General features: G+C 33.2%; 1 protein-coding gene across 8 annotated transcripts in view; it reads left to right on the top strand.

Annotated features, from left to right (window-relative positions):
- Positions 1-12,336, top strand: part of Stag2 (STAG2 cohesin complex component) — a 134,998-nt gene that overhangs the window by 91,770 nt on the left and 30,892 nt on the right. For all 8 annotated transcript variants that reach the window (XM_046468662.2, XM_046468692.2, XM_046468668.1 and 5 more), the window contains 7 exons: positions 1,584-1,691; positions 4,368-4,479; positions 7,489-7,606; positions 8,014-8,117; positions 9,520-9,612; positions 9,739-9,828; positions 10,492-10,695. In XM_046468662.2, coding sequence (XP_046324618.1) covers positions 1,584-1,691; positions 4,368-4,479; positions 7,489-7,606; positions 8,014-8,117; positions 9,520-9,612; positions 9,739-9,828; positions 10,492-10,695 — 829 coding nt within the window. The remainder of the gene's footprint in view (positions 1-1,583; positions 1,692-4,367; positions 4,480-7,488; positions 7,607-8,013; positions 8,118-9,519; positions 9,613-9,738; positions 9,829-10,491; positions 10,696-12,336) is intronic.

Here is a 12,336-nt window from a genome sequence, read left to right as displayed (position 1 = left end):
AGTTATGTTTTCAAAACTTAAAATGGCCACATTCTCTAATACATCATTGTTTTTTGATAGTATAATTTCTAAAACAATTGAGGTGTTTGTTAATAGAGGAAGCATTAAATTATAATATTTGATAACAGCTAATATAAGCACTTTTAGTGCATTGTATCATTTAATACAACAGCCCTGTGGTAGTGGTCATTTATTCCTATTTATGTGAAATGGGTCTCATTGCAGAAACTACAAAGAAGCTGTTGTAGATATATTGACTTTTTTTTTTTTTTTTAAGATTTCACTTATGTGGGGGGTGTTTGGAGCAGTCCTGACTATTGCTTTTTGTGGGGGGTGGGGTGTACTGGCGATTGAACTTAGGGACACTCAAGTGCTGAACTACATCCCCAGCCCTATTTTGTATTTTATTTAGAGACAGGGTCTGAGTTGCTTAGCGGCTCACCATTGCTGAAGCTGACTTTGATTCTCCTGCCTCAGCCTCCTGAGCCGCTGGGATTATAGGCATATGCCACCTCATCAGACTCTATTGCATTTTTCTTTAATGTTTAGTTGGATTTAAAAGTTAAAAAATTGTTATAAAATTATTAAAAGTCTCCTAGAATAAGCAAACTGATTGTACTGTATGTATTTCTATAGCTTCTTTCTATATGTCTCTGCAGCATGTTACAAACATCTTTTCTTATTGTTGATTTTTGTTTTCCAGCCATGTATATATCTAATAACTGAATTTTGCAACAAACATACCTTCTCAAAAAGTTAAAGTGAATGATTACTGCAGATTTAAAACACTTTAACTGGTTTGATTCAATGTCTTTTTATTGTAAGACAGAAGTAGTTTTTCTCACAATAGTTCAGTATTATACATAGAAGAATTAAAATCAAATTGTTTTGAACCTTGAATTTGAACAGCTGACTTTCTTTTTTCTCAAAAAGAAATAATGTTTGTTAGAAATCAGACTTCTAAGCCTTTACTATAGGGGAAAACCAAAAAGTAAGAATAGAAAGGAATATATTCTTCAACTGTCTTATATTTTTTAGACTTCTTTCTCTGATGGTAGTCTTATGATTTTTAATTTACATATAATGGTAAAAACCTAGGTTGTTTACCTCATATTAGCCTAGAAGCATATTGAGGAGGGAAAGCAGTGCCGGCAGCCAGGATCTCAAATGTACTCAAAAGGGAAGACCCCAACAATTTTTACCTTGGGATACTATGATTTATGGGCCTTTAAAATGACTGAAATTTACAAAGAATATTTTGTTAAGCTTATTTTGTTCTTTAAAAATAAGTTCAGGAAAACGAGCACTACATTTTAGTGAGATTTTTTTCCTGCATTATAGTTGGAATTAAAATTCTTTGGACTAGGCACAGTGGTGCATGCATGTAATCCCAGCACCTCAAGAGGCTGAGAGGCAAGAGGATTGGTAGTTCAAAGCCAGCCTGAGCATCATATAAGTTTGATTTTTTTAAAAAAAAAATTTAACACAAACTTGTAAATTCCAAGTGAATGGATTTTTGCATTGTTATTATGCTTAGAATTGTGATATTACTAAGAAATGTGTTACTACTTATTGTTTTTTAGGAGTAGCGAAGAAGTTCTTACTGCAGAAGACTGTGAAAATGTCTATCATCTGGTTTATTCAGCTCACCGGCCAGTAGCAGTAGCAGCTGGAGAATTTCTCTACAAAAAGTAAACTTACATTTATGTAATTCATGTTCTGAATTATGCTTTTGTAACATTAATTTGTTGTGATATATATACATACATACACACACATATATGTATATACACACATATATTTAGAAGTTAATGTAGATCAAATTGAAACTTTAATATTTCTTTTTTAAATGTTTATATTTTTTAAATTGGTTTGAGGTCTAGGGTTGTGGCTCGTGGTAGAGTGCTTGTCTAGTATGTGTGAGGTACTAGGTTTGATCCTCAGCACCATATAAAAATAAATAAAGGTATTGTGTCCATCTACAACTAAAAATATGTTTTAAAAATTGCTTTGATTTTTTTTTTCTCTCCCTTCCTCTTCCCTCTCCTTTTCTCTTTTCCCTCCTTTCTTCTTTCCTTACTTTCTTCTATTCAGGATTGATCCCAGGGATGCTTTACCCCTGAGCTACAACCCCAGTCCTTTTTTTTTTTTTTTAATTTTGAGAAAGGTCTAACTAAATTGTCCAGGCTAACCCTGAACTTGTGATCCTCCTGTCTCAGCCTCCCAGGTCACTGAGATTAAAGTCATGCACCACCTTGCTTTGATTTCCTTTAAGTTACATCTTTAAAGGGAAGTGTACCCATAACTTTTAGTGGGTAAACTTTTCCATGTGAGGGATTGAACTCTGCCTCAAGCATGTTAGACAAATGCTCTACCACTGAACTTATATTCCCCCGATCTCCTAATGGATATTCTTTAGTTTTACTTAACTGTATTAATAAAGACTGGCTTCTTCCTAATTATTTACTCATATTATCACCTACTTTAGCTTCCAAACAGTATTTAGTATTAACCTAACTTTTCTTTGCTTGAGAAAATCTTAAATCTTGTACTTCAGTTACTAAATATAGTTTGAGGTAAGGCTCCCAAGAATCTTGTGGTCTCTTTAATGATGTTCTTTATCATTTCAGATTAGGTAGTATAAATAGTAGTGTGAATATCTGATCATAGCAAATGTTATATAATGGGGCTTTTGAAGAGAACATTTTGAACTATACAGACTAATTTTTTTGTAAGATTTTTTTATTAAAATGCCTATTTGGGGTGCAGCATTTATTAGAAAGAATAGTTACTACAAAACATCCACTGTACAATTTTCTTTAATTGTTATCCAGTGTTCTATTTTGTTGTTTGAGAGGAGAAACAGCCACAATATCCATAGAAAAAGGCCACTTAGTTGGGATAATGTCGTAAAAAGAATAGAAGGAAATAATATATTCAGGTTTAAAGAAAAATGTATATCTTTGGGGGTGGAGTGTACCATGGATTGAACTCAGGGGCACTCCACCATTGAGCCACATCCCCATCCCCGTTTTGTATTTAATTTAGAGACAGGATCTCACTGAATTGCTTAGGGCCTTGCTAAGTTGCTGAGGCTGGCTTTGAACTTGCCATCTTTCAGCCTCAGCCTCCTGATCTGCTAGGATTACAGGTGTGTGCCACTGCACCTGGCTATATCATATATTTTTGTGCCTAAATTTTTAGGTTAGTCATTGTATTCCCTTTTTTTAATTATATTTTTGTGATGCTGTGTTAGGTCCAGAGCCTTGAGCCTACCACTTAACTTTGCCCCCAGTTCAGTGCTTTTTTTCTTTCTTTTTTTTTTTTTTTGAAATATTATTGGTTCTTAGTTATATATGACAGTAGAATCGATTTTGATACAGTTAAACACGCAATGGAACATATCTTATTCTAATTCAGACCCCAGTACCTCTCCTTCCCCTTCCCTCTCCCCATACCCCACCACCTGCTGCCTTTTCTCTAAGGAAACAGTTGGACAAAGTGCCATAAGTTTTTTTTTATATATATATATTTTAGTTGTAGATGAACACAATGCCTTTACTTTGTTTATTTAGTTTTTTATGTGGTGCTAGGGAATGAACCTAGTGTCTCATACATGCTAAACAAGTGCTCTACCACTGAACCACAACCCCAGCTCATAACTTTTTAAAAACATTAAAAAAATTTTTTAGTTGTAGATGGATACAATACCCTTATTTTATTTATTTATGTGGTGCTGAATATCAAACCCAGTGCCCCACGCATGTGAGGCAAGCTCTCTATCACTGAACCTCAATCTTAGTCCGCCATAAGGTTTTTGAAAACAAATAATTTATAACAGTATAATTAACTTGAGAAGCTAGTTTTAAAAGAGTGGAATGAAAAAGGTTTATAGTGATTATTTGCTTGAGTTTTTTATGTTGGACAATATCGTGCCTACCCAGCTCCCCAAAATTGCTTTGTTAGATGCTCTATAATGGAATCCAGTTAATATTTTTTAAAAATATTTTTTGTAGTTGTAAATGGACAGAATGCCTTTGTTTTATTTGTTTATTTTTATGTGGTGCTGAGGATCGAACCCAGTGCCTCACACATGCACACATGCTAGGCAAGTGCTCTGCTGCTGAGCTATAGCCCCAGGCTGGAATCCAGTTAATATTTTTGAATAGCAAATGTGTTTTGTTGTTGTTTTGTATTAGTTGTAGACGGACATAATGCCTTCATTTTATTTATTTATTTTTATGCAGTGCTGAGGATCAAACTCAGTGCCTCACAAATGCTAGGCAAACAGTCTACCACTGAGCTATACCCCAACCCCTGTTTTTTTTGTTTTGAAATGAGTATTTTATCATTGTTGTTGTTTGTAGGCTCTTCAGTCGTAGAGATCCAGAGGAGGATGGAATGATGAAAAGAAGAGGAAGACAAGGCCCAAATGCCAATCTTGTTAAGACATTGGTATTTTTCTTTCTGGAAAGTGAGGTAAGTTTATATTATCCATGTTCATATTTGAACATATTTATGTTCAGAGAATTTTTCAGAAGGCATTAAAATTATATACATTTTTTCTGGTACTGGGAATTGAACTCAGGGGTACTCAACCACTGAGCCACATCCCCAGACGTATTTTGTATTTTATTTAGTGACAGGGTCTCACTGAGTTGCTTAGTGCCTCACTAAGTTGCTGAGGCTGGCTTTGAACTAGTGTTTCTCCTGTCTCAGCCTCCCAAGCTGCTGGGATTATGGTGTGCACTACCGTGCCTGGCTAAACTTATATACTTACTAAATATTCCATGTAATAATTAATTTTTACTATAACCTTTTATACTGTGGATTTAATCCAGGCATACTTTACCACTAAGCTACGTCCCCTTGATTTTTTTTTTTTTTTTTAGTTGTCAATGGATCTTTATTTTATTTATTTATATGCAGTGCTGAGACTGGAACCCAGTGCCTTGCACATGCTAGGCAGGTGCTCCACCACTGAGCGACCACCCCAGCCCCTGGCCTTGAACTTTTGATCCTCCTGTCTCAGTCTCCTGAGTTGCTGGGATTACAGGTGTGCACCACCATGCCTGGCTTACACAGACTTTTAGAAAAATAGTTTGTTTTTTTTTTAGTAAGATGTTCAAATAATAGGATTTATATGTAATTCTGGGAACATAAATTTTTGAGTAAAAAAGTTGTGATTATCGGTTAACCACCTCTGCTTGCTATTTGTGTAACATTCATTTGGTTATTTAGTCTTTCTGAGCTTCAGTTTCCTAATAAAAAGGTAGGTAATAATCTCTCAGTTAACATTGAGATAATCCATATAAAGCACAGTCCTAGCACATTGTAAGTTCTCGCATGTTAATACTTGATATTAATAATATTATAGATTTGGGTTTACATCAGTCTGTCTTAAGTTGAAAATCTACCTGATAAATGTTTTTGAGAGGACTCAAAATTAATTTTTGGTGTTCATGTAATGAATTATGTAGTTTTATGGCCTTTTAATTTTCTAGTTGTTTCTGCATATAGTTGGTATTTGAATATTGACAACTTTGCTAAATATACATACTTTAGTAATGTTAAAGTAGATTTTTTTGGATTTTCTACAACATATAGTCAGATCACATGCAAAGATAATTTTGCTGCTTCCTTTCCAACATCTTTTCCATTTATCTTTTTTTTGCCTTAATGAATTGGCTAAGACCTCTAATAGTATATTAAGGAAATGTGGTAAGGATAGAAATCTTTGAATTGTTTCTGCTTTTATTGGGAAGACATCCACTATTGAAACATAATTATGTTGTATTTTATAGGTATTATGCAGATATTTATTATGAATTTGAGGGTGTTTCCTTTTATCCCTTCTGTTGCTGAGAGCTTCTAGCATGAATGGATATTGGATTCCGTAAAGTGCTTTTTTTGCATCCTTTGAGATGATTGTTTTACTATGTTGTTATATTGAATGATGTTTTTCAGTGTTGAACCAACCTTGCATTCTCATAGTAAAAACTGCTTGTTCATGATTCTTTTTATATATTGCTGTTTTCAGTTTGGCCGTGTTTGAGAATATTACCAATATGTTCCTGAAAGATAGTGGTCTATAATTTTTGAAAATTTATAATCTTGATATATTTTGGTATCACAATTATGCTCTGTCCCTCAAATGAGTTGGAAAGCCGTAGGGTCTTTTGTGCTCCACAGAAGGAAGAGAATTATAATGATTATCGGACTATTCCCTAAAGACCTTAAAAGAGCAGTACTATAGGGATACTGCTACATTGATGTTCATAGCAGCACAATTCACAATAGCTAGACTGTGGAACCAACCTAGATGCCCTTCAATAGATGAATGGATAAAAAATGTGGCATGTATACACAATGGAGTATTACTCTGCACTAAAAAATTTCAAAATCATGGCATTTGCAGGGAAATGGATGGCATTAGAGCAGATTATGCTAAGTGAAGCTAGCCAATCACTAAAAAACAAATGCCAAATGTCTTCTTTGATATAAGCAGAGCAACTAAGAACAGAGCAGGGAGGAAGAGCATGAGAAGAAGATTAACATTAAACAGGGATGAGAGGTGGGAGGGAAAGGGAGAGAGAAGGGAAATTGCATGAAAATGGAAGGAGACCCTCATTGTTATACAAAATTACATATAAGAGGAAGTGAGGGGAAAGGGAAAAAAAAACAAGGGAGAGAAATGAATTACAGTAGATGGGGTAGAGAGAGAAGATGGGAGGGGAGGGGAGGGGAGGGGGGATAGTAGAGGATAGGAAAGGCAACAGAGTACAACAGACACTAGTATGGCAATATGTAAAAACGTGGATGTATAATCGATGTGATTCTGCAATCTGTATACGGGGTAAAAATGGGAGTTCATAACCCACTTGAATCAAATGTATGAAATATGTCAAGAACTATGTAATGTTTTGAACAACTAATAATAAAAAAATAAAAAATAATAAAATTTAGTTGTAGATGAAAAAAATAAACCAATCAATAAATGCAAAAAAAAATTAATAAATTGAATTGAAAAGTGAAACACACTTTGTTTTGATTAACTATTATCACTCCCATTTAGTGAAAAATCATAGTATATTTAAGAATTGAGAGGAGTTAACAGATGTAATATTAATTGGTCAAAATAGGCAATAAGTATAGTGTTTTTTTTTCCAGTGCTGAGTATTGAACCCAAGGCTTCATGCATGTTAGGCAAGACCTTGTACCACTGAGCTACACTTCCCAGTGCACATTCTCTTTTTATAAAATAATTTTCTTTTTAATGTTTGTTGTAAAAATATTTAATGATGTTACCTAACAGGGTTAATTTATACATAGCACGCTAAGGCAGATTCTTCTCTGTTCTTTATTTTGACCTCAAAAAAATAGATTGCTATTTGAGAGTTTGTGTATGGTGCCACAAAGCTTCTGTTTTTTGGAGTTAAGGCTAGTATGCTATTTGTCTAAGAACATGTTGCTCTTTTTTAATTTTAGTTACATGAGCATGCAGCATACCTTGTGGATAGCATGTGGGACTGTGCTACTGAGCTGCTGAAAGACTGGGAATGTATGAATAGCTTGTTGCTAGAGGAGCCACTTAGTGGAGAGGAAGGTAAGGATATTTAATTATGGTATTTTTGTTGTCTAGACAGTATTGAAAATAGATCTTACTCATTCCATTTCTTTTAGTTTGTTAGTGTTAGAATAATCGATAGAATAGCCTACCTTGTGCATAATTTTATTTTCATATATGTGAATATTAAGCTGTGTTGCAAGATGTAGTTGATGTCAATATAATTTTTTGTGTCTGAGTTCATGTTTTGTTTGCTCAGATAGATTTCACGTGTTGAGGGATTTGGGAAGGTTTAACTTCCCAAATCTTTTCTGTGATAAGTAAGTGTATTTTCTTTTGTATATCAGGTCAGATTTTGTTCATAGGCAGAAGAAACTGTTATGTAAGTTACAAGTGGCATATAGGAATAAGTAGGTTAACCTCTTATTCTTTTTCTTTTTCTTTAGCTCTAACTGATAGACAGGAGAGTGCTCTGATTGAAATAATGCTTTGTACTATTAGACAAGCAGCTGAATGTCATCCTCCTGTAGGAAGAGGGACAGGAAAAAGGGTATGCTAATGTATTTTCAATATTCAAAACTGCATATCTCTTTTCAGTATCTTTTAAAAAATTCCTATTTTGTCCATGGAACAAAAATTCATGATTCTTACCTTTTATTTTTCACATGACGTTACGTGTGTGTGTGTGTGTGTGTGTGTGTGTGTCTGTCTGTCTGTCTCCAAACTACATTTTAAACCATTAGCAATTTTACAAGTTCAAATTTTTTATGTAAGAAACTTAGTTTCTATGCTGGGGCTCAGTGGTAGAGTGCTTGCCTGGTACGTGTGAGGTACAGGATTCGATAGATATTGTCTATGCCTACAACTAAAAAAATATTTTAAAAAAGGATAATTAGTTAGTACCTGAGATACCGTGATTGACAGTCATGTTTTCACAACTGAATGTACTGTACCATTTTAAAAGGTGCATTTGTATGTTTTAGTTTATTTATAGAAAACTACAAGTGAAATGGAGATAATTATTAATTAAAAACAAGAAATTCCTATTTCTTGAGATAAAATTTTAATGCATTAATGCAAAGTGTATTTGCAATTTATACCAATAATTCTGCGGGCTTTCAAACTTTTTTAACCATGAGGCACAAAAATACATTTCTACATCGTAAAATAGTACACATAAATGTCTGTTTGTCTTTGTGTGTGTGTGTGTGTGTGTGTGTGTGTGTGGTTGCTAGGGATTGAACCCAGGGCCTTGTACATGTGAGGTGAGCACTCTACCAACTGAGCTATATCCCCAGCCCAAACATGTGTATTTGTGTATAACAAAAACAAAATTTCTTGAAATTATACTGAAATATTCTATGTATTTATATATTTATTATTTTAATCAATTTATTTATTGTTGTTGCTATCATTATTATTTTGGTGTCAGGGATTGAACCAAGGCCTTCTTCATGCTAGGCAAATACTTTTCATAGTGCTAGACCCCTAGCACTCTGTTTTATAAAAATTACTTTTATTTGTAAAATACTTGTATCAGCTTACTATTTTGAATTCATTACCTGTGTGTCATGACCCAAAAGCTAGAAAAAGCTGAAATGATGTACAGTCTCATTATTATATAAGCTCCTATAGTAGATCTCTTTTTGCTAACTAATCTTTATTCCATCCAAAGACAGTGTTGGTTTGTCTACTGGGGTATTGATTTTCCCTGTAAGACTACTCAATTATTTTTTAAAAATATTTTCATGTTTTTTTTTTCCTTTTTTAAATATAATGAGTAAGTTATTCTCTTTTGTATCACTTTTAGGGTTAAAGTTTTATAGCAGACACTTGTATGTCTATCATTTAAAATATAGTTTTATTGCTTATTTTGTATGTTTTAATTAAAATTTGAGCTCAACAGTTAGTGAGCTTAGAAAGTATTTATAAAAGACTTTGTATTATTTTAGGTGTTGACAGCAAAGGAAAAGAAGACCCAGTTGGATGATAGGACAAAAATCACTGAACTTTTTGCAGTGGCCCTTCCTCAGTTATTAGCAAAAGTAAGTTTGTATTAATATCATAGTGTTATTATGAAATCACGATTTCTTAAAGTGTCTCAGAGTATTAGAATATTCACCTAGCACTATTTTGAGGTATTTAACTTGATCTTTTTTTTTATTTCAAAGTATTCTGTAGATGCTGAAAAAGTGACTAACTTGTTGCAGCTGCCTCAGTACTTTGATTTGGAAATATATACCACTGGACGATTAGAAAAGGTAACGTGTTTTCTCTGTATAAAAAATCCTGTAGAGAAAATTTTAGTTATCTTAATCATGCTGTTTGTTTATATTTTTTGAATATTTTTTTATAGTACAAAAGCAAGCCTATGTCTTACATGTCTTCTATATATTAGACTGACTAATTAATTACACTTCGAGAATGGTGCTAAAGAGATTTCCCTTTGCTTCATGTTCATAGCTTTATCTTCGTTCTTATATATTACATGGCTTTATCACTGATCATTTATGGAGATTTGCCATGGGTAATTGGATAATAATATCAAAAGGAGCTAATATTCATCAAGCAGTTTTAATATGTTCCAGGAACTATAGGAAGCTCTTTATATGTAGTAACATTCTCATCCAAGTCCTAAGAGATAGGTACTATTATTCCCATCAAATTTGAGAAAGTAAGTATGAACATATTAGTGTATTTACTTATCATGACTAGAAAAACACCTTAAAATGTATGTCCTATGTTGTAATGTTACTATATTTGAATACTTTCCCTATTGTGGTATAGTTGTATAGTCACTTTATGCCTATTGTATATACCTTAGTAGGCATTGCACACATTGGGCATGTGCTCTACTGCTAAGTTATGCTTCCAGACTTATATCTTAATTTTAATGAAAACAAATTTTTTTTTTTTTTTTGCAGCATTTGGATGCCTTATTGCGCCAGATAAGAAATATTGTAGAGAAGCACACAGATACAGATGTTTTGGAAGCATGTTCTAAAACTTACCATGCACTCTGTAATGAAGAGTTCACAATCTTCAACAGAGTAGATATTTCAAGAAGTCAACTGATAGATGAATTGGCAGATAAATTTAACCGGCTTCTTGAAGATTTTCTGCAAGAGGTACATCCTATAAGTATTTTGTCAGTTGGGCTCTTTCTCTCCTGCAACCTAATTACTCACCCAAATATTCTTCCTGGTGGTAGTGTAGCAGTATGTTGAAAAGATGTTCAGGCGTTTTAATTTTGTGCCTCATCAGGCTACTATTACCCTTCCACCAAAATAAGAAAGTGATAAAAATCTGTGACTTGGAGAAAGTGGAAGACAAACTTGCATCTTTTCCTTTTGTTTTAAATCAGTAATCTGTTTGGTTACCTGATTTTAGTTGAATAAAAGGCTATTAGGCAGCTAGGTGTTTATGAAACAGAAAAATAGACTAAGACCAGGTAGTTGAAATAGCAGGGGATTTCTTAGTGTTTTGGTGGTGATGGTGAGAGAGACCTATATGGTCTTTGATATTGTAGGGCTTTAATTAATCACTGCTGTAACAACTCTTACTTTTGGAGTTTCCTGTGTTTTTCTGTTGTTTCCAAAGAGGTATTTAGTGCACTGACACTCAAGTACACTTGTAATTTATTGTTGTTTTTTTCTTGAAATATATATTCACATTTGTATTTATTTAATTTACTTAAATAAAGTAGAAAGTCCTAATTGTTAATGCCTTTAGCCTTTTCCATTTCACTTTAATAAGACTAGTTGTGATTAATGCCGGAAAAATCATATGGACTTTGTAATATCCAGGGTTTTTGTTTTGTTTTTTGGTAATTTACTGTATTCTTATTTAATCAAACTATTTAGATTTATGTGTGTGTGTGTGTGTGTGTGTGTGTTGTGTGTATGTATGTATGTATGTTTAACATTGTAGGCTTATTACATTTTGCTAGTTGGAGAATGTGCAAGTATGTTAATGTATAATAATCACTTTCTTAGTTCAGAATTTCATTGGCTGTACTCTGGACTTGATATAATTGTGATTAAGACAAGTTAATTTAAAACCAAACAATAGTTTTTTTGCAACTTGTCGAAAAACTGAAGTTTAAAAACAGGTCCATATGTTTTTGAGAGACCTGAAATTGAATATAGTAGATTCAGTAGTGTTTAAATAATTTTATGTTTCATGTAGTAAGGCTCATAAAACTTTCCAAAACTTTGGTTACCCTGTCTTGGAAAGTGTATTGACAAATGTTGGTATCTAGAAATAACTAGCATATATAGTATATACATTCAGAGGGTTGTCCCCCATTTATTTGTGATTGGTCTGATGTAGCTTTCTCAAACACCATGTTTAGTTTACCTAGGTTTTACTTATTAAGTGTTGTCCTTTATGATCTCTTGCTTATCATCTTCTGTATTTTTATTTGTTGGTTGAGTATATTTACTACTGCGAAGTAGTAGATATCTTCATAGTTTTATGTCAACATTACTCAATGATAAAATGGAAGAAGAATGTCATTCCTTTTTCTGCTCTAATGATCATAGTGTTCCAGTGATAACAACCTTGTGTTGACACAGTACCCCTTCCATTATAGCCTTATATTTGCCCAGATCTAGGTATTAAATGATGAGGGTAATTTGTGGTTTTTATTTTTATTGTTATTTTTAAATTTTTATTCGATGTTAGTGGACCTTTATTTTATTCAATTATTTATATGTGGTGCTGAGAATCAAAGCCAATGCCTCACACATGCTGGGCAAGTAGTCTAC

This window comes from Marmota monax, unplaced genomic scaffold, assembly GCF_021218885.2.
Source record: "Marmota monax isolate L192 unplaced genomic scaffold, Marmota_monax_Labrador192_F-V1.1 WCK01_AAM20220418_F8-fsc00054, whole genome shotgun sequence".
Taxonomy (NCBI): domain Eukaryota; kingdom Metazoa; phylum Chordata; class Mammalia; order Rodentia; family Sciuridae; genus Marmota; species Marmota monax.
This window is presented reverse-complemented; position numbering and strand designations above follow the sequence as displayed.